Source organism: Ischnura elegans, chromosome 5 (assembly GCF_921293095.1).
Source record: "Ischnura elegans chromosome 5, ioIscEleg1.1, whole genome shotgun sequence".
Lineage (NCBI taxonomy): Eukaryota > Metazoa > Arthropoda > Insecta > Odonata > Coenagrionidae > Ischnura > Ischnura elegans.
In genome coordinates, this window is record NC_060250.1 from 90,876,549 (window position 1) to 90,902,463 (window position 25,915).

The 25,915-nt window shown below is 36.2% G+C and overlaps 1 protein-coding gene across 2 annotated transcripts; it reads left to right on the top strand.

Annotated features, from left to right (window-relative positions):
• The first annotated feature begins 288 nt into the window (after window positions 1–288).
• On the top strand, window positions 289–25,381 carry LOC124159250. Of its 2 annotated transcripts, XM_046534929.1 has the most exons (16): window positions 289–425; window positions 610–714; window positions 1,004–1,428; window positions 4,863–5,052; window positions 6,880–7,104; window positions 7,796–8,153; window positions 8,499–8,726; window positions 10,102–10,223; window positions 10,554–10,759; window positions 12,037–12,289; window positions 12,631–12,783; window positions 13,206–13,340; window positions 14,900–15,026; window positions 22,020–22,135; window positions 24,117–24,271; window positions 24,580–25,381. In XM_046534929.1, exons 2-16 carry the CDS (start codon window positions 613–615, stop codon window positions 24,590–24,592), a joined length of 2,808 nt encoding a protein of 935 aa, XP_046390885.1. In that variant the 5' UTR covers window positions 289–425; window positions 610–612; the 3' UTR covers window positions 24,593–25,381. The 2 variants fall into 2 exon arrangements, with proteins under 2 accessions (XP_046390885.1, XP_046390886.1); XM_046534930.1 differs by lacking the exon at window positions 24,580–25,381 and having other exon boundaries at window positions 289–714; window positions 24,117–24,381.
• Window positions 25,382–25,915: the final 534 nt, after the last annotated feature.

Sequence of the window (25,915 nt, forward strand, 5' to 3'; positions counted from 1 at the left end):
GAATTCACCCGGTGAAAAACCCGACTTCAGCAGCATCATATGCCGGGGAAGAACAAGATTTTATTTTAGATTATTTATATTTCCCGCGGCTTCATGCATAAAGGAATTTATTCGTTCGATTAATAATGATTGAATTATTGGAAATAGGTTTTTATTGGTCAACAATGAAAAAATAAATTCTAATTAAAACATATTTACAATTTTAAAAATTTAATATATTTTGTTTTTATGCGATTCATTTGTTTTCACCTTCGTCATAATCCACAGTAGCGCTGTTGTCGCTGAACTTGATTATTTCGAAAAGATATTTCGTTGATAAAAAGTTTTTCCCGCGCTCACAGGATAAAAACAGTTTCATCACTGTTCAACACAGTTGTAGGGTTGTTTTTAATGAATGACAACAGTGACTCCATCCATAAAACTTGGTATAGCCGGTGAAATAGCGAGAAAACTTAATTTGCCATATACATATTCGTGCTGCCTCTTTCAGTGTGATATTAATTCAAAATTTGAACGTTGTTTATGTGCACTGCAAGTATATTTTTGAATCACTCATAGATTGCATTACTCTGGAAGTAATTTTCGGTTGTTTTTTTGTTAATGTGATAGAAGATGCCAAAAAATGTCGATATCCACATCTTTATTAACGCTGCGAAGCAGCATTTCGCTAATCGGAGTGAGAAAACAGCTGTTGTCATAGAACGCAAGCTAAAAGTAAGTAACTTTGTTTATTTATGTGGGTCGATGTAAATTGTTTTGGTGTGCAGTTCTAAAGTACCTTAATGCTTTTATGGCTGGCGTACAGAAGATGATTTTTGTGCCTCTAATTTTGTGATTAATTTTCTTTTTGAAGTTCATTAAATCAATTTTGCTCTTCGAGTATTGTGATCGAAATTGACATTTCATTACATATGAGATGAATGCTGTTATTCTATAGGATTCGAGTCAGTGGAAAAGTATCTAAGTATTCAGACATAGTTTTATTTTTCTTTAAAATGTACAGTTGTTGGCTGAAATCACCGATGAAACTATTTTCGACCCATCTGCCAACGGCGCGGGACCAGAATTTTATGTTGCTCTGCATGAACTTCTGTCATCTGAGGAGACAAACTCCCTTCTGGCCTTCGCAGCAGCTGATGTCTTAGCCAATGCAATCCGGAATAGATCTGCTCGTCCAGAAATAATAAACACGTTTAGATTCTCTTGGCCAGTTGCTAGGCACTTCATGGCCTTAACGTCTAAATCTACCAAACCAGAAAATCGGATAGAAAATGATAACGATGTTAAACGGGACTATAAATTATTGTGCTTGCTTCGAGAACTTACTTATGGTATCCGTCTCCTGTGGCAAGAGTCTTATCTTCCAGGACTTATTCGAGTCCTCTTGGACATTGTTAGTGGAACTTTGAATAATGTCTCCAATTGCAAGTAAGTATCTTGACATGCATTTTGCATGGCTACTCGTAGCACGAAAGAATTACTTTTGTGCTATGCTGTTGCTTTAGGTAAAGATTGTTCTCTTTTAATTGTGTAACTTACTCTTTAGTATTTCTGAATCTGAGGACCTCTTATCATTGAAATACACTGCTGAACATGTGTTTTGATATTGCTCTGTGTCAATGTTCTCCAAGTCTTGACTATGTGTATAGTGTTGCCTTTCGATATCGTGATTTGAGATGGTTGGTGTTTCAAAATTAATATCTATTCATTGCTGCAGACTTAATCTCTATTTTATTTCTGCCTACTTTTTTCCTTGTGTCATCCCCATAGTAAAACCCTTTTTCTCTTCACTCTTCTTGAACATATTTTTGTATCCTTTTTATTGTTTCTGCGCTGGATTACCTTTATTTCTTTCATAAACTTGTTCTCACATTCTGTCGAAATCTCTTCATGTTTTATTACTAACCTGGGTTATGTCATTCTCCCATTTCTTGGACACTTTGTCCTCCTTTTTTGTGTTTTTGCCTTGATATTCAGCATATCAACACAATAGAGTAGATAGCATAGTTTAGCAAATATTTTTTAATGTGTGCCTAATGCATCTTGAGACTACATGTGGAGAAGATTGGCCAACGAGTGGATTTAGGGGTGGGGTTGTTGTGTTGGCTTCTCTCTAGGGTGTGGCTTATTTTTTTAAATTTTTCTTGGATTTTTTACTTCAACCTAGTCTGAAAATGTGTAATGGATCCCTTGTCCTTCTTCCAGTACTCCTGTCTTTCTACGTCTGTTTTCATTAGGCTATCATGCCTCATGATGTGGTCAACGTAGTTATCCGATCTTATTTCTCGGGAAGAATTGAAAGATTTTCCTTCTCCATAGAAAAATCTGCCCCTTCCATAGATTCATCAAATTATGGTTTCTATTGAAGTTGATGGTTGGTGAATTAACTTTGTGGAAATTATACATGATAAATTAAATAAAATCTCTTTGTACTTCCCACACAATTTTAATAAATGTTGCGACTGGTTTTGATGTGTTCTACGTCAATTTCAAGCTAGACAGTCTAGCTTGATAATGACGTAGAACACGTCGAAATCGGTCAGAAAATATTAAAATAGGGTAGTTTCCTTCATCAAAGAAAACGAAATGCATTGATTGCTATTCGTTACCCACCATAAGGGTTTTCATAATATACAAATTATTTGGTTTGAGAAATCCCAGTTTAGACGAATGGCAATGGTCAATTTTATCCTCATTTAAAAAAGGCCAGATTGGTGCCCATGCGATGTCACTCCACGTGACGTCACAGGGACCTAGTTTCTACATGAGAGGATAGGAGTTTTACATCGTCTGGGATTACCAATGCGTGGACAAGTCACAGATCCCCTCCTTTTGTTCGTTCCTCTCCACTCCCCTTCTGAGGATGAGGGGGTGTATAAGTTCTGGTACTTGGATCCTTGCCCTCGTCCATTGTACCCCTCTAAAGAACCAGTCTGGATAGTCATCTGCTACTAGTGCAGCTTTATCCTCTTTATCTGTCCCTAGTCTCTCCCTTCTCCGACTTCAATCAGACATCAAATTCATTTGTAATACCCTTAACTCCCACTTCGACAGTCCTGACATTGTTTCCTTCCTCAACATTAGAGTACCTTCCCACCACACCCGATCTACCTCTTTACTCCACATTCCTACACCCTGGCTGTCTGTAATTAAGCGCTCACTTTTCCATGGACTTCCTTTTCTGATAAATTCTCTTCCCCGTGATATTGATCCGTTTGTTCTGACACTTAAAAATTTCACTCACCTCACTTCAACATATTTATGGCATTAATGACAAGATAGCCGGATAAATGTTTATTGTTTTCTTTTATTCTATTTAAATTTGTAATAAATAATTATTATTTAATATTTTTTATAATAAGTGCACATTAAATTGGCAGTCTTGCTGTATTTGTACGTCTTTATTAAAATTAAATAAAAATATTAAATATCCCATCTTCTCGTTAGGGTTAATACAAGACTTCCCTTTCTCTGACTCCTCTTCACATTTTCTCATTGCTTATTTGGTTGTTCCATTTTATGTTTATTATTCTTTAGTATCACCATATATGAAGCGCTTCCTCTCTTTGCTTCTCTGCAGCTGTCAACATCCAATCCTTGCTCCATGAGTAGCATGTGGATGTGGATAGAGAAACATACCCCATGAGTAGCATGTGGATAATTCTTTACTTTTTATACTTGTGTTCTTCTTTTTCTAGAAAGCCCTCATCACCTTTGGTTTTTTTATGAATTATGTATTACTTTCTTGCTTCGTCCATTGTGGGTTATGTGGTATCCTAGGCGACAAAACTCTTTCTCCTCTTCCAAGTTTCATTTTCCTTGTTTGATTTTGTTTTAACCTCCTGTTTTTGCTGAATACTAGAGTTATAGGTATAATATGTATTGATTTTGCCCTTAAATTTTGCAAACATTAAAATTAAAAAGGTTAAATCAGTCAACTTATTTCATGTGAAGACGAGTCCATCATTGGCCCATAAATTGTATGCATTATTCACAGTCACAATCTGTATTATGTGTCAGTTAAATTGCATTCAGTCATAATCCATCCATCATCATCATCATCATTAGTCAACAATCCTAAGATTGGTTTGACGCAGCTCTCCATTTCTCTCTCCTATCCGCTAATCTCTTCATAGCTACATATTTATTCTCTTTTACATCCTTTATAACCTGTCCGATATAACTCATTTGGGGCCGTCCCTTGCCCTTTTTCCCTTCCACTTGTCCTTCAACGATAATCCATCCATAATGTCAAATAGGATTGTGAAAAATTTATTTCTCTCTTGCAGCAGATCAAGTTCCATATAATGTTTTTTAATTTCTCACATACGCTATTTAATGTTTAATTTGAGGCATGCTTGTGCTGTAAATAGTAAAGTCAGGCATGTGAAGCAAAGACTTAGGTCTCAAATGAAATTTGAAATTCACATTTATATTCTCCTAACAAAACTGATATTCACCAATATTTAAGCTGTCAAATAGGTTTGTGGAAGTCTTTAGCAAGTCTTAACTTTTACAATCAAACATATACAATAGGGCCTTTCACAGTGTATGATTACCTTGTAATCGGTTGGCATGGAAACAAACATAATACGTACAAGTGTTTTAAGTATTTATTTTGAATTTTTTCCATCTCTTTGATGTATATTTTTTGGAATATGGTACCCAGCCCCATGATCGACATTCTAATTCTATTCTAACCAATGAAAAATGCAGAACTTTCATAGCATTACATGATTTCATGCACTTGGATACCCTTAAAATAATTTCAACAGTTTACGCAATATATTATTTGTACTTTTAGTTGTATGGATAAGTAATCATGTTTGTTCTTTTTTGCTTGTGGTTATGAATATTTTAAGGGATGATGAAGTAAAAACTGAAGATCAAGTTGGTGAGCAACCTGCTGTAGCCTTGGCTGTCCTTGTCAACCTTTGTCATCGAAATCTTCCTGCTGTGTATTGCTTACTGCGGACAATAGATGGCCGTGAATTCATTCGGACTCTTCTTCGCTTGAATGAAGGAATGACATCTGTAGATGCTAACTTACAGGTTTGTTTTCTAGTTTTTTGTCCAGATTATTCTTACATTAAGGAAAAGTATATATAATTTTATGCATAAAATTTTCTAATGTATATTACTAACAAGGAGACTGCCTAACTTATGTCTAGAAAGAAGATGAAACCATTTTTTTTAAAGCAGACACTTAGATAGGAATACTATTGAAGGGTTTTGTCCATATATGCCCGGGTTTGAGAGAAAAAAGCCTTGAAAAATATGGTCACCTTGAATTTAATTTTAAAAATTTCTCTCATTGTTTAAGGCCGATTTGGCCGAGTGGTAACGTCCCGCGTTTCTTTTGAGAAAGACCAGCGAGACTCGAGACTCGGAGAGAGTAAATTTTTTCCAGTCTGCCACCTCCTCATTTTTTTTTTAATCTGTTCCATCTTCTTCAGATTTGTCCATTTAGGACATTTTAGATTTTTTTTACTTGACTGCTTTTTGAGAACAAGCCCTAAACTGCCATTTATGTTGCTAGCTAACCCTTGCTTCGAATTATTCTTTCCTAACGAAGGGCTAGACGATTAGAACGAAGTTCTTTTAACACGTAGTAACCTGGATAGTAGGTTGAAGTACCGTCTATATTTTTTGTTGGAATTTTAAGTCTCCATGAAGCCATTTTTGGGCACCTTGCCGACCATTATTCCCTATTCCTCTTGCCCTAACCGACCGATGGGTGAGGTATGCTTTCCTCCCACAAACTTACCATCCTCTCATTGTCAGAGTCCTTATTTCCACGTATTTAGGTGCCAAGAGCTTTCAAACAAGCTGTATAAGCTGGGGAACGAATTGTCGATACATATGAATTTTTAATTAACTGGAATATACTACTCGGCCAACTTAAAACTGGTTCAAGGCCCTCACCTGTTGAGGTCAATGCCCATATGATCGTACTTTGGCTTGTCGGCTCGTCCCTTCCCTTTTCTTTTTCCATGGCCTACCCAGACTCCCATTATCCTCCACTTCCTTTCCTTTTTCCCACAGCACGATATTATTCGGTTTTCTCTTGCTTTCATTAGACCTTGCCCGCGAAATCTCTGTTGCATAAAGGACCATGAATTGGAAGAAATACCTCCATAATATAAGGCACAAATGTATAAAATTGAATAATCTGAAATTAGCACTGCCTTCTCCAATTTTTCATTATTTATTTATTACTTCGCCCCTTTACAGGAATTTGGATGATAATTGTGATAAAAACAAGAGAAGCAAACAATTGAAAAGCAAAAAGAGTTTTGTCGCCTATGATGCCACATAACCCACAAATATTTTTTCCTTCACAAAAACAGCACTGCCAAACAAGTACTCATGAGATGGTCCTAGTCAGGGTTTTTATATGGGGGAACACTTCACATGTGCACCCCTTATTCTATAATTGTACTCTCTTTTATTGTTTGTTCAACAGTAGTTCTGAAGATGATGTTGTTGAACTTGTTATGTGATCAAAAATAGTGATTACTGATAATCAGTAGCGGATCCAGGATAGGGACAAGTGTGGGGGTATGCTAGGTGAGGAGCCTGGAGGGTGACCTAGCAGTAGTACTAAATAAAAATAACATTTTTGTCTAATATAGATTAGAAACCCAAGCCCCTCTCTGGATCTGTCTCTGCTGATGGTTATGCTCAATGTGTGCATTGCTAGAGTATAAGGTACTGTAAGAGGACTTATGTCCTTGCATTGAGTCCCACTCTGTTTTAATCTTTAGAAAAAATGTCTTTATCCTGGTGCTGTTATTTATGATTATAGTGTAAAATGGCAATTAAAGTATTTTTTAGACAGCTGATATTCATTATTGATACTTTAATTTTTTGTTTTAGATACAAGTTTCAAAGATGCTGGTTATTCTTGAAGAGGTGTCTGGTGGAATCCCAAGTGGATCCATGCAATCATTTGTGCATCTGACTTTCATGTCCATGAAAGAGGCATTGGTACACCGAAATCCTTATCTCCTCCAACATGTTGTTGATTTTTTTGCTGATGTCCGTGGTGGTGGAACTTCAAGGCCAAGAGAAGCTCTTCTAAGTTACAATGGTTACAAAGAGGCAAGGAAACATTACTTACTTTGGAGCTAGCTGGATATTGTGTTAACCTTTAACAGCCAGATTTATGTGTTAACCTTTAACAGCCAGATTTAAAGTCTCACTAGTTGTGCTTCACTGCTAGATTTAATTCTAATTTGCCCTTAAATGCCCTTTAAATGAGCGTGTTTGTAGACGCATGCCAGGCACCAATTAGAGGTTTTTCACTGTGCCCATATGGACACGCTAGGGGTTTAAAGTTCTTCATAATATTAACCCCTCATCATTTTTACTGAGCTGATTGCTTTGTGTTAATTTTGAAAATCATCTTTCAGTATGGTTGCTGAGTTTGATTTTTTTTCAACATTACCTATTCCATTTTTTTCAACACATTCAATATGTGGCAATTAATGTATGAGTTTGGTTTCAAAAATTTCAACAACTTTCTGCAAGCTTCACTTTCTATTGTAGCCTCATTAGTTTTTATTGAGAAATGCAAATACTTACCGTATTTCTCCAAATGTAGTCCCCCTCTGAATATAGTCCCCCCCCCCTAATTTTGAGGCTTCAGTTTCGGGAAAAGTAATAAAAATACGTTTGAATATAGTCCCCCCTTTACTTTTGCCATGGGCATTTTTGGAAAAAAGGGGGGACTATATTCAGACATATACGGTATTTATGATGATATGATTATTAGATATTATTATGTTTTCAGGGTGTTGAGTCATTGTTGGCTGTTGTCTCAGAAGGTTGTTCCTCAGAGGAAGCTTGTTTCTTGATGAGCTTCCTTTGCTCTCTGGTTGAGCTGCGTGTAGAGGGGATCAGGAGCCTTTACCCTTCCTTAGTGTCCCTTGCCATTGGCTGGATCAAGGGCAATGGGGAGGCATCGTACCATGCCCTCAATCTCCTCTGCATGCTAATGTCGTCCATTGATGAGGATGTTGATTTTGAGTATGAGCAGGAGCCACTTGACGTTCAGGAAAATGAAATGGAAGTGCAGGAAGACAGCGGTGGGAGTGGTGATGATTCTGCCAAGAAGAAGAGGATGTCTTTGTGCAATGGCCCAAGCAAGGGTAAGTCATTTCTTGGTAAGGGGAAGAACTGCTGATCTGTGGGCCAAAAATCATGATGCTACTCTGATTGGGAATAGGAAAATTAGTTTTCAATAACTTTTTTTTTAGCAAAATATCAAAAAAATTAAAATATGCAAAAATTACAATAAAATTCTTTCCTGCATTTTTAGAGTGTTTACGCTGAGGTGAACTCATCCATACAGATATTTCAATCAAAATCTGAGACCTTACGTTTTAATTGTTTGTTAGAGTGGAATGACCCGTACGTATTTCCCTTTTGCCTTTTTTGTTGTATACTCTCATGTTGGTGTCTAAAATTTGTTTTTTTTATTACTCTGATTTCAGGTATCAACAGGAGGCAGTCACTTTACAAAACCAAGCTTAAAGTGTCCAATGATCATGAAGAGTCAGCTGAGAAATCTACATCAGGCACATCAGTGAAGCACTTGGTGACTCAAGCACTACCTGATCTCTTAACAATGCTGGAAGTAATTGCTCAAGAAGTTTCCCAAAAGTTTCCATGTAAGGGAGAGACAAGAGAACGGCTCAAGTCCCTGTTCCAGCTTTTATATCATATCCTTTTCTATCCCAGGGTTTCTGTTCAAAATTGATGATAGTCATTGCGTCTTGGTTAATTAATCACTTGCAAGGAGACATCGCCAAAGTGATGTTCGGGATCTGGATGCAGATGTTATTTTCTGAAACTATATTGGTAAGGTAGAAAAAGTGTCACGGCTTTCTTCCACGCAGGCTGAGGTTCGATAGATATTTGCCTGTAAAGATTTCGTGCACCATGACTTCACTTGAGTAATCGCTTCATCTCATCGTGCGGTCTTGGGTGCTAGTCCTGTGACTCTTCTCGTGTGAGTCCCGGGTTCGAGTCCCAGTGACGGCAATATTTTTTTTCCCTCTTATAATTTTTGGAATCACTGTTACAACTCATCCCCATTTGTTTTATTTAGTTTCTTCGCAATTGTTCAATCTTCATATTAACTTATGGAATTTAAATAGAACTCCGAATTGTGCCTTACCCATGGTGCGTGAAATCTTTACATGTGAATATCTCTCGAGCGTGCGTCCATGTGGAAGAAAGCCGTGACACTTTTTCTACCTTACCTATATAGTTTCAGAAAATAAAATCCGTATCCAGATCCCGAACATCACTTTGGTGATGTCTCCTTCTTAGTCATATATGCTTCTAATTCAGACCTAGTATTTACGCTTCCTGATATTTTGTGTTATGGAATGGGTTGAGTTATTCATTGATGCACAGAGTTGGTTTTGATTTCCCCTAAGACACTAATCCATTCAGATTTACTTTTTAACTGCTCATCAATCTATTTTTTTTGAGTTTGCCATTTCTCTTTTTCCCAAAGATGTTCCAAATTAGCACAACTATTAGATGAATTTTAAGTTAGCAGTTTAAAAATTCCTGCCAGCTGAAAAGTAAACAGAAATTTGTACTCCATTTCCTTGACCAATTATAACATGTTGCTATCCATATAACAAGAGTAAGCAGTTTTGTTCATAGCAATGGAAATGGGATTATAGTGTTGAAATTATTTCTTCTCAATCTCTGAATTTTGCCTTTGTATAGCTCAGTTCAGATACCCATTCATTTTTTGCATTTTGATGGTTCTGTGATTGGAGTTCAAATTCTTTCCTGTCATCCGCAATGGATAATAAATTTTTTGTGGCCTTTGGCTTGGAAGTAACCTTAGATACTAGGTAAATAAGCCACCAGGTATCTGTGTAGTCCTTGGAAGATTAAAGATTTATATTGAGAAGTTGGGTCAATTAAAATGCCGGATTTCATTTATTTTACAAGGCTATTTTCTATGGTACAGTTTTTTCATCTTTGGTGTTTTAAGAAATACATATTAATTGTTTTATATACATTATTAATGATATACATGTGTAAAATCACAGTTCCTTAGCATACCTTTACAGTTGGCTAAGGCAACGGATGTTCGTGAACAAATGGAAGATAAAATTAAAAAAGAAGTATATGCCTCCATTTTTGACCCTATTTTAGGGTCAGAGTCATTCATGGCTGATGATCTCTTTCAGGTATGTCACACCTCTGTTGCAACAATTTTCTTATTTTGATGGAGAAGGATCACTCAATTATGTATTTTATGCTAATTTAAATAAATTAAGGATAATATTTTCTTTATGGATGAATTCATTAACTTCATGAGTGTAATTGTCATGTATATTTTTACACTTTATATTGACAATTGTTGAGATTCGATTTTTTTAGTAAGTAACTATTGAAGAAAAAGAAAAGTTTTAATGTAGTTGTAGATTATCTCAACCTTGCTAAAATAAAAAAGTGTATTACATACCATGATTTCCTATTGACAATCCTGTGAAGATATCTTATTTCTCTTGTTATAGATGGATGTTGTTGGCTTGTATGCTGAGGCTCTACGGTTTGGGACAATGCTGGCATTTCAGTCTGCCCCATGGTTGACCCTCTGCTCACGTCTGCTGTCTCACAGTCAAGTTCTGTCCCTGCTAGCCATGGCTCTTCTTGCTGGTGACTGGGTGTTGAGAGAGCGAGTGCTCACTTTGGTGAGCACTGTTGCTTTCCCAGAAGAAAGGTAGTTAACCAATATGCTGTCCTCAGTTATGATGTACTAGTGGCATATCTGTATAGCAACCTATGTTATATTCCAAGAAGAACTGCTGGCTTCAGTTGCAAGTAATGAATGATGATATTGTATTATAAGAATGTTTTGTGGTAGTATTTGTTGTATATTTAATGAAGGTTACTTCTTAAAGTAAAACTCGTAATCCCAAAATGTGATCAAAAAGATATATTTTGCTGCAAAAACACTGTTAAATCATACTACAACTTGATCATCAACCAACTACTGGATGTTACTCCTATTAACCTCATAAGTTGGACTGGACTACTTAGAACTGGATGTCCTGTCGTGTCGGTTGTCTTCTGCTACAGTAGTTTAATTCGTGTTTTAAATAATTTGAAACATTGCCTTCTTCCTTGGTTATTCAAATAAGATGCTGTTTTTACTCACTCTTTTTAGATCATTGAATATGTGCCGCCGTAGCCAGAAAATACTTTAGGGTCAGTTTTGTAGGGGGAATGTATTTCAGGGGAGTTGCTTGGAAAGTGTGCCTGTTAGACAATCTTTAGGGTGATTCAAAATCCCTGGAACATCTCTCCTCCCTCCCTGGGCAAAATTCCAAATTCCATGGGAAGAGATGAATAATCGAGAATTTTTACTTTGGTTGCTGTGTCATGCTCTCGTTCCATCTGGTGTCCCCATTCCATCCGAGAACTAGTTGCTTTGAGGTTGGGATCCAGAGGTTGTGTGTTACTCCTATAGTGTGAAGCATTTATGCAACTGTATGTACTTACTATTGTGCATCATTTATGTAAGGTGTCCAGGAATTCTTGTTAGGTGGTAATAAAATCCATGGGGATATTTCTTATTTTCCCAGTGTCCATTGCTTAAAATGTAATGTTACTTGTTGAGTATTATTCATATTTCTCTGAACATAATTCTCCCTGTTTTTGCCCACAATCTCTTAGAGAGAAGTAATTCAGGGACTGTATTCCAGGACAAATGATCTATTGTTTTCTTAAATTGATTCTTATTAACACATTAAACCCGGAGTATTTTTTATTATACTTTTAAAAAGACGGATGGTTTTTTTGCATAATTTATTCGATATTTTGCTAATATTTAATGAAGTTTTATTCAATTTTCTCTTTCTAAATTATTAACCCGTTAATTAATTAGGACTAGGAGAGGGGGTGACTACATTCAGAAAGATAAGGTTATATGGTCTTGTTTGGCTAACTTGGATGCTTTCAGGTTTTTTTCATAATTGCATTTCTTCCAATTTCTAGTGTGGCTTCGTTGGCAAAGGCGATGAACAGCATGGAGCCATTGCTAATGACCTCAGACAAGTGCAGAGGGAAAGTTATGTTGAATGGAGAAAATTTGAATTCAAATTGCCTTAATTCAATGAATGGCAGTAATGGCTTTCCATTAGGCTGTTCTCAGAAACTCAATGAAGGTCTACCTATCTTGACACGGGAGCAGGAATCCAGACTTGACTCTTTCATTGCCTCTCTGCAGAAGGCCAAGGATAATAACAAAGTATGTAATTTACTACAGTGGCTTCTATTTCAATACAGATATTGTCTTGAAAAATCTTTAAGGAATTAAAGCACTGGTTTTGCTGTACGTGTTAAATCAAATTTTTGTTTCAAAATGTGGCCATTGTTATATATGTGTCACAAGGTAGAGCGTTGATGTAGTTGCTTCTGTTCTTTTGTCTTTTTCTGTTTTATTTGTAGTAGCCAATGATCTTTGCAGTTATGTATATATGTAGATGTCAAGTTTTAAGTCTGCTGTGATGGAAATCATTTATCAATATAAGTAAAATCTTTTTAATGTATTTGTCTTTAAATTTCCTCCTATTTTATCTATGGGTGTAGATTGAGGACATTGCAATGTCTGCCCTGATTGAGTTGTATGAATATAAACTGGCTGGAATTAGTCATGCGGAGAGGGCCTTGCAGGCCAGTCTGGATTCAGCCACCACCCACTCATGTATGCTACAGCACAAGCTAGCTCAGTCTAGTGTCGAGGTAAGAAGGACTTTTGATATGGTTCATTTCTGTTTGTCTTGATTTAGAGCTTATTTTTGTTCAGACTTATTTGTGAATCGGCATGAAGTACCGGAAATATTTGTAACTAGAGTAGAATGATTTATATTTATTTGTCATGAGAGAGGGCAAAAACTATGTGGATAATTAAGAAAAAATGACAATCTTTTGATGATGCCAACGTAGTTTTTGAATTTTTCAGTAATTTTCTTAGATAATCTTTTCATAGGGCTGGCAAATGCAAGATCAATTAGATGATCGAGTACAAATTTGTTTTAAGGCACCTTGAATATTGAAATTATGCTCCCATTAAAGATGATTTCCCTGTTTTACTGTACCAAACTTTGTTTAATGAATTTCACAATTTTTCAACTTTGAATAATTATTTTTTTTTTATCACACAGTTGAGTCGCTTACATCAGCTCATGTACTATAAACAGCAGTGTTTGGAGGGTTGCCAGGCTGAGAAACAGCAGTTGACTCTCAAACTACAGAATGAAGAACTGAAAGCAATGGAAAAACATACTCAGCACATGCAGGTTCTAATCTATATTTTTTTTAACTTTTATTTAACCATGTTGTATGCCATGTAATTATCACAATGCTGCTGCTTCTCATTGTATAAGTATCCATTCTGTTGATCAAAAGCTATTCATGTTGTCTTTTTGCTGAATTAAATGTGGGCAATTGCTAAGGGTGGTTTACATGGTAAATTAACCCATATAAGTTAATGTCTGTATGTATGAACATGAAAATCCACAGTATAATGATCCAACTTGTGCGAATTCATGAACAGAAAATAGCACCTTTTCTAATTCGATTCATGCATTCGTACATGTTCTGTTCTGGTCCACTAAAATCGTTCATGCATTCACACATTAAGTCTTACGTTTCTATTTACCTTGTAAACAGGCTTTTAATTTTCAAGAATGGCTGTCATTTGCTTTGATTTTCTCTTTTTAAGACTTAGGTTAATTGTTTGAAGCAATATTTTTACACGTTGGACGTACGATTCTTTGGTTTGGTGTCAATTACCCTCTCTTCTGTCCAATGAATTCAATGTTTTTCATCCTTTCAGGGAATGTTTATGTGCAACGTACAAATGTGAAAACACTGGCTTGTTTTTGCCTATTGCTAAAATTGAGGTTCTAAATTAAAATGCGTTAGTGGTAACATTTTTTGCACAATTGCCCACTCCCTTCCAATTAATTTATTATTCCATCATAGACTTTAAAACTATATTTTCTCTTACTTTGTGGTCTCTTAACCTAATCTGCTGCTTTCCTCCATTGCATTACTTTCCTGGTGATATTAAACTTCCCCTCCATTATTTTGCCTTCTACATCATCTTCTCTTATCTGTTAAGTTATGCACTTCCTATTAATTGTCAGCCAGAACTGCCCATTTCACGGAGGTGGTGTCCTTTCTGGGAGACTAGAAACTCAGTGATATGCCTTCTAGAATGTTTTTTCCTGCCTTATGAATACAGAGAAACCTCAGTTCAAGGACACATCTGTCTTATGGGCAGTATTCAGTTCGCCAGCAAAAGGATATGCATGTGCATCACGATAGAACCTCTAGTGAATGTACTCTCCTGCTTACGGACACAGGCACTTCTTAGGCACAATTTTACTCTTTATGGACATCTTCGCCATTGGTTTTCTAACCTATTTCTAAAAAATTGAGTTTTTCTTTTTTTTTTACTGTTTATGTCTGAATATAGTCACCCCTTTTTTTCCAAAAACGCCGGTGACAAAAGTTAAGGAGGGAACAATATTCAAACCCATTTTTTAAGTTTTTTCCCAAAACTCAAGGCTCAAAATTGGGGTGGGGGACTATATTTGGAGGCATACAGTAAAATGGATTTATTTCAGCTAGTTTCAATTCCTATGCTATAGTAATTGTGGGGTAATATTAAGTGTAAAAATGGTTTTCTTTAGGTCACCCCCGACTTACGGGCACAATTTTGAGGACCACTAGTGTCTGTAAATGAGAGGTTTTACTGTATGTTGTTTCTATCGTGTTTAGTTGTCCAGCTAAAATTCTGTTTTTGCTGCATTGGTTGGTGTGAGTTATTAATGTTTTGTATACTTCCCAGGAAATGAGGGCCAAAATGAGGGAAATTGAAGTCTCACAAAGGAAAGAAGCAACTCTTAGGAAAGAATTTGAGGCAATGGCAAAGGAGAAAGAAGAAGAGAAGGAAGAGTTTTCAAAAAGATTGGCAGGTTAGTAGATAATGCTCTTTATTATATTGTGTGTGTAACCAATTTTCACTTTATAATGGCAGCAATTTTCTTCTCACCTCATAGTAAACTGTTAGTAATTGTGCTTTAATAAGTACAATGAAATGTTACTTTTGAGAATTAAAAATCAACACTAATCCAATGGTTCATATGGGATTTCTAATGACTTAATTACAATAAAAGAGTTAAATAAGAACAACAAATTCAATGCGTTGTGCACTCTATTGTCGTCCCAGCCTGAATGCCTGTTTATTTATTTCAAACATTACAGCTTGCGTAACAACAATGCAAAACAACCAATATAAAATGCAAGCATGATAAAACTTTAATATAATGGAATCAAAATGTTTAACACCAAACCAGATAAAAATGTAATTGGGACGTCATATGTTGGAGGCTTTTTCAGTGTTCAGATTCATCACTCTAAAATATTTGTGGAATTATGTACTACTGAATTATTTACACCCATGTCTCGTATAGCGCAAATTCATTTCTTGGGGAAACATCGCAACGCAGTGTAGCCTAATCAAAAACTTAAACGCTCTCATGATAAAACGTGAACTTGCGCTAAGTACACACGAAATTGCTATCATTTTACGCATATTACTATCATTGCTTGCCTCAAATCTTCTTTTTTGTTGATATATTAATCGAAATCCATTGCTGTGCAATGGCGAAAAGTATTACTCGTCATTCTTCTACATCTACATAATACCCCGCGAGCCGCCTAAAAGGCGTGTGGCAGGGGGTGTTAGGACACCAGCCGTTTACAACTATAAAAAAAAGAAGTGCTCTAGCGAGGTTGGGACTAGCGTTTATTAAAGTCCTTTATGGTTCGGGGGAAAAACGAATTCCCATATCAATCCGTTCGACAAAACATCTCTCTTAATTTATCGCTTCTATCGGACCTGGAGATATAGTGTGGCTCTAATAATATGTTCTCTGTCATTGGGTCCAGATAGCCGGCCTACCGAAGTAATTTATCTCGTCTCCTTAACAGAATGACAACAGTTAATTTAGATCATTAATTAAGTATGGGGCTAGTGGAAATGAGTTTTTTTAAGCAATACGGTTTGAGACGTAATTTTTGCTGTCATAGGTTTTCGGGCGATTGAATTCCAGGTAGAGGGTCCACGCTTAAGCCTTCAAGGTCATCGGTATTACGGGGGAGAAATGGAGTGGTGCCCGAGTTCCGAATGAATAGCATCCACTCATAAAAGGGTCCGCTATAGAGTCTCAAACATAATGGCTTCGTTCCCTCCCTGCAGTTGTAGTCCCTCTGCGTCTCAGGAATACAGTTCAGCAGTAGAAGGTGATTTCGATAGAGCCATGCAGAGTAAAAACCAAGAGAAAGTGGCAAAAAATAGGAATGCAGGTAGAAAAATCAAGAATTTATCAAGAAAAACCATAAACCTAGAAGAGAAATTGATATAGGTCAATTGGTTTCAAAATGGAGAACGTCAAAGCGATATTGCGCGGAAGTTTAAACGCACGAAGCCTTATTCTGAATAAAGACGAAGTTCAAACATCAGTGACCTCAGCCGCATCAACTTCAACCAAGCGGTCTACACATACAGCAAGTTCATAGTGAATCAGTACAAAAAGACGAGAGTGGTAATCGCTCCGAGACATTTAGTGAAAGCTCCGGTTGGTTCCAGAATTTAAACGGCAAGCAGGTATTTTCAGTGCGGCGATATCAGGTGAATCTGGAAGTGTTGATAGCGCAGTCACCGCAATATTTTCTGATGAACTCTAAGCTGTGATTGAAAGTGGTTCCTTTCCCCCTCAGCTAGTTTTTACTGTTGACGAGACGATATTGTTTTGGAAAAGAATGCATTCTCGTTCATTCATTTTCGGGGAAGGAAAACCTGGGTCAGGTTTCAAGGCATGTAAAGACTGTTTCATGTGGCTGCTAATGCTTCGGAGGACTTCAAATTAAATTGATTTAAAAACATTACTTTATTAATTATTTAAAAACATTACATTAATTTTACATTTATAAACTCCGCTTGCTATGAAATGGCATTCAAAGTAGCATTTGCCTGTCATTTCGATGAGCGACAAAAGGGCCTGGGTGACTCAACAGTTGTTTTTAGACTGGTTTGAAAAATCGTCAACTGCCGGCAATGCATTACGAACCCCTGAGATAGCATATGTTAGTCTACCTGCACGACAGGAGGGAATTTCAAAAGCTCGTACGAATTTTTTTAACGTCAATAAAAGTCTTTGAATGCGTGCCCACTATCTTTCAAGATACTTTCAACAATAAAATTTATATAAATACAGGCATCCCCCGACTTACGTATGTCTCGACTTACGTAAATCCGTACTTACGTAAGCGATAACCGTATTTCAAAGGATTACGTTAATTTTCGAATGCGAGCGCGAATAAGTAGATAATCGCTCGTACAACCCATAGTAGAAAAAATATCGAATAGTTATCGAGTTTTTTACGTGCTAAAAATAACAAAGTGGCCCATTTTTGTCATTCCTCGAAGGAATTTTCATTAATTTCTGCATAAAAATCGCTTAAAAATCCCCAGTCAGCAATCAACGTGAAAATTTGCAGTTGGATGTGGTTGCGCTCATTCCGGTATGATACAACTTGTTATACAGCATGCACACCCGAACTCCGACTTTCAACTATTTAAAAATTGTATCCTTAAGTTTAGACATTTCCATCTGTGGAATTAAAAGAAAATGAAGTTCAAGCTGAAATCTTTATTGAGGAAACGAATTGATTAGTACCCACGTAACGGAATTGAAATTTTGAGTGTTGGCAATGTACGCCGCGAAAAGGTTTAGAAAAAGTTGACACACGATATTAATTGCGTAATTATTTACATGTTTCTGGCGGATAATTTTATTAAGCTGCATTTTCTCGTTCTCTCATATTGTGTGCAACTGTAAATGAATATTACGTCATTGAAAGCTTTTCACCACTAACGTTGTTGCACGTTAATGACGGAGTTGGCTGAATAAAAGCTCACTTTTAATTAGCTTCGTGCTTTGGAAATGCTCTTCGATGTTTTCAGCGAAGTAAATATTCAAATGACGATATTTTCACGTTATTTTATTGAGATATGAGAGAATGAAAGTATGTTTCCGTGCGTGAAAGAATGAGTGTATGTACGTGTGAATGCATCTAAGAATATAGTAATTTACTGTTGTATTTTTGTGTGTTATTTGCTCGTAATCCTAGACACTCCTCCTACGTGTATTAACTGTGACAGTGAAACCACCAGATTCATCGATCAACGTAATATATAAAAGGCAGAAGATATAATGATTATAGGTAGGTAGACGATGCATTCATTGGGCCCTTAGATCGCAGTATAACATAATGAATCAATTTAAGTATTCAGTTTAGTAATGTAGCGTTGAGATGCCGTACTTTCCCGAATCCACCCGATCGGTCAACTCTGGCAATAATATTACGCATTTTTGATTGGCAATGCTCGAGATGCAACTCTCAGACTATATTAATGTTTATCGATGTTGTATCTAATAACGTAAGAATACGCGGTAGAGTTCATGAATATCGCAGTGAATTGAATGAAACTTCACCGAGAATTTACCGCGCATTTCTCCGCTGATTATTTCACCGCGCCGATCGCAATCTCTGAAGCACTAACGCAAAGGTTCGACTTACGTAAATTTCGACTTACGCAGAGTCTGCCGGAACGCATCTCTTACGTAACTCGGGGGATGCCTGTAAGGTATTTTAAGGCTATTTATGGGAATATATATGGTTTAGAGAGTATTAGTTACCCAACACCTGTGCTCCCAGGAACGCATCCCTATCTTCCCAATGTTAAAACGCTCTCGTATAACGCAAATTCGTATAGCGCAAAGACCCCAAGGAACACATCCCTTGCGCTATACGAGACATGGGTGTAATGTCATATTCCTTTGAACACACCCTGTTTATTATGCCCTAAATTATAAGAGAAAAAGGAGGTAATTTAGAGAAGTTTTGAGTGCATGTGACTTAAGAGTTTCCAAGTTGAATCCTCTACAATTAGGAGAGAACTATGTATGGATAAATATGTACTGTAAATCGTTTTTGTAAGTAAATTCACTGATAACTATTTATACATGTATAATAAAGTGTATACAGTCGGATCCGGATTTAACGTCTTCGCATTTAACGTTTTTCCGCATTTAGCGTTTATTTTTTTGGGTCCCGATTCATTCCCTGTTAGGACAATGTAAAAATAATCCGTATTTAGTGTTTCCGCATTTTGCGTTTTTCCGCATTTATGGTCGTAAAAAATTGTCCCGCTCAAGATTTTTTTGCCCGATTTAACGTTTTTTCATGACAGTTCATCCAAATCTTCGAATTTATGCTCATCAACAAGAACAGTCTCATGAAATTTTACCAAGAGTCGATAGAATCTACCGGGGAACGCTTCTTCAACTGCTTTCTTCCGCGAGAGCAGCGCTGCGACCTTCAACTCGCAAGTTGGGTGATTTGTCTTCTCGTAACGTTTCGCTCCCCTTCTGATCCAAACACCAGGCACTTTTTGTATCAGATCCGATCTAATGGAGCAAAGTCATCCCTTAATAACCTCGAACTACCTTATCCTTCACTTCTTGAACTTGACTTCGATGATACGTGACGACTGATGACACGAGTTATCCTCCGAGGGCCGCTACAATAATGGTATTCTCGTCATGTTTTCAATTGATGGCTTATGCCCCTTTCAACTCTACTCCCTACGGGCAGTCGATTATTAGCCCAATATTTTTTCAGTCGGCGACTTTCTCTTTTCAAAAGAGGAGGCCCAATATCAATTGCGCAGTTCACTAGTAGATTCTTTCTATAATCCACTCCAAGGTCAGTTTCCACGGAGGAACGGCGAAAGAACAGAGGAAGTATTTCCCCTGTCATGACCGTGAGTGAGAGCATTCTTTCCCTACGGAACAACATTAATTTACATCGTAATTTAGATATCCCGGAGCCAATTTATCGACATGCGGCTGGTTGATATCGCTGTCGATTCAAAAATATTTATCTGGTGCTAATTAATGTCAAAAGAGAATGACAATCGGAGTTTTGACGAACTATCACGGTCCACGACTCTAAATAAATCGCTCATGCTGATAAAAAAATCACCATATACTCACGGTAGAATAGATGAGCACGGAGAAATACGAAAATCCGGCAGGTAACCCTTGGTGGTTGACTTCGACATCATAACCCTGACGAAATTGCCAAACTCCAGAGGCACGACAATTTTTCGGATGAAATCCAGTTCGGTTGAAGATTAAACCTTTTCACTTAACAGAGTTTAGCTAATCGTTATTCAAGGTCCAACCAAATTTTATTAAAAGCTGCCGAGAAGCAAGGCGAGTCGGAGTCAAGGTGATCAGCGCGCCGCGTAAGCAACTTCTTCCGGTTCCATTCGACCTGCATAAGGCCGCGGATATATGACAACGAATCTGGTGTTATCATCGAGTTGAATCACCATCGACTTGTATGCACACTAAAATAAGATTATACTTTTTTGGATGACCTCGAAATCCAAAATGTGCGCATAGGAGGCTTTTTAAAGGCTCATAAATCCCTTGTTTTGCCGAGGCAACAGAAAACGTTAAGTTGGCAAAATTCCAGAAAACCTCCCTTTTACTAGATATTCGGTAGTTGAGAATTCGGGATGAGCGATCTTCTGCTGTCCCTTTATTTCACTCATTCCTCATGATTTTTCGAGTACCTACTTACACCTTTTCTTATTATATTAGAAATGCTGTAGTCACCTACATGTCACTTTACAGAAAAAATTTTAAATTTCATCGAGACCACTGAAATATGCATAAAAATGGAATCACTAATGTCCATAATAATAATCTGTGTGGGAATGCTTTTAAGTAGACGATTATTAGAATTTTCTTAAAATATTTCATTAAATCAATTGTCATCCTCTCATCACTTATTTTTACTACCCATTTTTTTAGCCGATTCCTGAAAAGTATTATCCAACCTTCATAGGGCAGAGAACATTTCATTAAAGAATTTTTTGCTGCATTCAGCACCTTTTAGTTACTTTAAATAACATTTTTTATTCATAAAAAGCCATTCCAATCATTACAGGCCCTAAAACCTGAAAAAAAATGGCAGGTCCTCATTTAGTGTTTTTCCGCATTTAGTGTTTTAAATTTTGTCCCCCCTGAAAAACCTTAAATCAGGATTCTACTGTATTAGTATTCAATCTTTATAAAAATAAATAAGAGGCAATTTAAGCAATTATGTATTATAGCGAAATAAACAAGTTGACTACGCCTATGTTTTCCTAGACTTCCTAGTTTTTTTTTGTCATGTTAGTGGCCATAATTAGGTACAAGTGGGGGAGATTATTTGATCTAGTCAAATCGTATCATTTTCATATATTCAAGTCTACTTTAAAATTGATGTTTGAGGCTTTCAAATAGAAGCAGAGGATTACATAATAGTTTAATTTAACTTGTAATATTCAGTAGGTACGTATTAGATTGTAATATTTAATTCATGAGGAAGGAAGCATCATCAAACAAATTTTCTTATTGAGGGAAAATTAGATTATGCGATAATGCTATGGTACTTGTACCTCCGAGGAAAAAAGAGGTATTTGTCCTTTCTCCAATAGTATCTAATGATACTTAAAAAATAAAATTGAAAAAATTAATTAAAAACCAGTACTGTAGCTAGGATTTGGAACTGGTTCCAGGAACCTAACAAGAGCCATCGATGACGAAATGGAACTGTTCCATTCTTAAAAAAAACCTGCAAAAAACTTTTTCATGTCATAAAATTAGCAGACAACATGAATTACACATTTTTCATTACCAATAGTGTTGAAACATTTGTAGTATTGTAATATGAAATTAAATGTTTGAAGTCAATCCATGTGATAATAAGCCCGTCTATGTATGTTTAATGATTCTAGACCTCTTGCTTCCTTTACTGGCTAATAAGTAGGTCCTTCTTATTTGCAGCTCTCAATGAAAGGCTCAAGGACCTTGAGGAAAGCATACAGAAGAAAGATAAGCTGTTAGAAGAGCGCATGAAAGAGAATGAGAGGTTACTGAAAGTGAACAAGGAACAGTTAGAAGTAAGTGGTACATTTTGAAAGATCTTAGATTAACATAAAGAGCGTTTTCAGGCTATATATAGTGGAAGTTAAAGGTAATTAACCCTTTCAAGATGGTGGAGTTGTCACCTTAGCATGACTGATGGACTGAGCCCCAAGAGATTGTTCTGTCCTCTCTGTACGGAGCATTTTTGCTGGTCATTCATTAAGAAGGGTCTTTTGGATAATCACACACTCTCAGCACCAACGCTTTTCAACCCTGCCTAGTGGGGACTCTGCATTATCTTGAACTCCGAGGGTAGTTGCCCAGTGAGAAATGGGTGGTGGAATCCACGTGGAACCCACGTGGATATGTAACGTGGATACCACGTGTTTTTGGTCGTGGAATCAACGTGGAACCCACGTGGAAATTTGGTGGAAAAATTAAAACAGCAGTAGGTGCTGTCCTAAAACCATTAAAACCTCAACCACTCTATATCTAAACCTTCTATATATGTGTCTACGATTTTTCATGTGCTCTCATGGCTGCCTTTCCACGAATTATATAAAAATAGAATGTGCGATACATTTTCACATAACTAGCGTGGTTTCAGGATGATAAATGACGCAATGTCACACCAGAGAGTTAAGTTCCACAAATAAGAAATTCTGTTTACCATTTTATGCTAATCACCACAAATCCACTTGAAATCAACGTGGATTCCACGTGGGTCCAACCACTCAATATCCACCCCCACCAAATATCCACCACTCAACGTGGATTCCACGTGGGTTCCACCACCCATTTCTCACTGGGTGGGGTCCCTCCTTTCGGGGTTTATAACCTTACCAGCGGCATAGGCAGTCAATCATGCTTTTTTTATCTGAATTAGCTATATGGATAATTGTTGCTTGCACGTAAATTGCAACTTCGAATTGAATTCCATCAAATTTCGAACGAAGCACTAGCGCCAATGTTAGTGCAGTAACAATTTCCGTGTTGATGTTCACACTGAAATCAAGATATAAGTTAATATTCATCGTAGAATTTCATTTAAAAATTATAAATGCTGCTCAAATGACGAGGAATTTAATTCTTTGTTTATATTTATTGAGAAAGGAACAAATATTTGTTTCGAAAACTGAATGAACAATTGAATAACCGCAGTCTCTTTCCTCAAAGAGGGGCAATATAAGACGAGGGGTCCAGGTACCTGCTCTCAGGTTTCAAGGGTACGGCCTAAGTCCCACTTTGTTAGATCCCGAAACTAAGACTTCGCAAACCTGCAACCGTCATAAAGGGGGAGAACAAGGAAACGTATATTTTCGGCATTCATTCACCTGTGTAGAAAAATCTCCGACAAAAATTTGCAGCTTTCGTCACCCAGGTCAAAAAACGTCCTGCCACATATTTTTGTCATTAGTAGCGAAAGGGTTAATAAATTTGAATGGCCACTTTATTTTTATCTCAAATGAAGTTGTGAGTGTGTACAACTGCTTTTTATTAGCAGAGTTGGACCAATTACATCATTCCCATTGGGTCGAAACACACGAGATAAAATCAAAATTTTGGAGTTTGCCTCTTTGTACAAAAGTATTTAGCAATATTTTCCGGTGTACTTTCCTAGTTTAACGAATTGAAAGGCAAATTAGCTCTAAACGTGTGGGCTATTTCACCCACTTTTGATATGTTACAATCCAGTTGCGGACCCAGGGAGGGACTATGGGTAGAACGGTAATTTTGTTCGGACCCACTATTGCTGGGAGGTTACCCCTCTTTTAGCACCCCCCTTGTTCCTATCGTGGATCCACCACTGATTGCGAGGATAATTAATGTTGTAAATTTGCTGGTCTTAATGTATAGACATGGAGCGTGATGCTACAGAATATGTAATAATAATGAAAAAAGATTAACCTGTTGTTGTATAATTTTTTAAGTATAAAATTGTGGTGGCCTACTGTTAATGGTTTTAAAATACTATTTTTGGGACAAATTTTATTGCAATTAATGTTTTTATTTTAGGATAATAATTCTCTTCGGCTTGTAAACAAGAGGAATGAGCAGCTACTTTTGGAAAAAGAGGCTAAAGTCAAGGAAACATGCAAAGAACTGCAGGAGCAACAGCGCATAGTGGAAGCTATTTATGAAATTTCAGCTAGAAAGAAGAAAATGGAAAAGTAATTATTTTATTGACCATGATGGTTTACAGAATCGTAAATATGAAAATTATTTTTGGTTCAGGCATGTAAATAACATAAGATGTAAATAATAAATTTTATGATTGAATTATGATGACTCATTCTTTATGTTCAGGTTTGCAATCATATTATAAAAGTTTAATAATATTTATATATTGCATAGTTTTACATTTTGAAGTGCCTTTACTTTCATTATATGTACTTCATAACCTCGCTACTAATTTTAATGATTTTAGTATTTCATGGATATTATTTTCAACCTGGAATTTTGATTTTCTTTCTATCAGGAAGAAAAAGTAAGAGAAAATAGAAGAAATGTCTGATATTTGAAGCACTTTTATTTTTAAATGGAAGCTTCTCAACACATTAATGTAAAGATACCTATCATATAAAATATACCTCTCATTATCTCATTGTATATATTCTGAAGAATCCTCTTTGTGCAATCTGTAAAAGTTAGCTTATTTTAAGTACATATTTCTCTTTTCTTACGATGACAAATTTTTGTGATACGAACAAACTATGTGTTGTAAACTAATTTCATGTTAAAATAATTGCCATGATGGAGTAATCACTGTTTCATTCGCCATTTTTTCAGTTTAAGGCAAAATTCTATTTGATGTCAAAATTTAGTAGTCATATCTCTTAAAATTAATTATCATATTTTAATTATTAAGATTCCTACTTTTTTGCTGAATAGCTATTGTCTTGTTTTTATTCTGAAATTTTAATATGTCCTCAAGTGTATTTCCCATGATACTGTGTCCCTGTTCTAGTTCACTTATTTCCTCCCCACAGCTGTGCAAAAGTGTTGAGTAGAAGATTTAAATTGGGCAATGATTAATTACCTTTGCCCATCTTTGCGTAGGAAGATGATAACTTAAATATACTCTTCGTTCTGGCTCTTGACTGTCTCCCTAACTTATCGCACTAAAAGTTTTCATGGAAAATGATATCACAACAATACTTAAGTTCTGTTCATGGGGACAAATGTGAAATTTCCTCTGTTTTAGTTCTCTATATGATGATTTGTATTGAACATATGGAAAAAAAATTGTGGTAGAGGGCCCCTTGACTCAAATTAAAATTTAGGTTACATATTTAAGATTGTAAAATATTATTTACATTCAAATTAGTCAATAATTTATGGGCATTTCCATGAAAATGTCAACTTTTTCTCACATATTTAAATTTAGGCTGGAAATATTTTATCTATATAAATCAACAGCTACTTGATTAAATTTCAAGAAATGTTTGAAATATTATTCGCAGCCTTGCTAAAAGTTTTCAAACTATACTTCGATTCACAGAGCTTTGAAGATGTTTAAAATCATTACACTTATGAGGTTGACCTCGCAGTGATTCTGTCACATGTTAATTATGGGCTTGTTTAGAAGGTATTTCGATAATTAATTTTGTTTATGTACTACATGAAAATCACCTTCATAAATGTTTTTTGATCTTGCACAGTTAAAAGTTTTACAATTTTTTTGTATTTTACAAATCAATCGAAATATCCTATTGCATAATTGTCTCTAAAGGTAATTCCGTCACAAATGGAATTGCCCTTATATTTTAAAAATAAAAAGCAGGTACATATAATAGACATTTTGGAATTTGCAT

Bases quoted from the DNA above. Each gene is read 5' to 3' on its own strand.
- LOC124159250 (XM_046534929.1), top strand. From the start codon at position 613: ATGCCAAAAAATGTCGATATCCACATCTTTATTAACGCTGCGAAGCAG. The intron at 715-1,003 runs GTAAGTAACTTT...TAAAATGTACAG, and splicing joins TCATAGAACGCAAGCTAAAA to TTGTTGGCTGAAATCACCGA. The intron at 12,290-12,630 runs GTATGTAATTTA...CTATGGGTGTAG, and splicing joins AGGCCAAGGATAATAACAAA to ATTGAGGACATTGCAATGTC.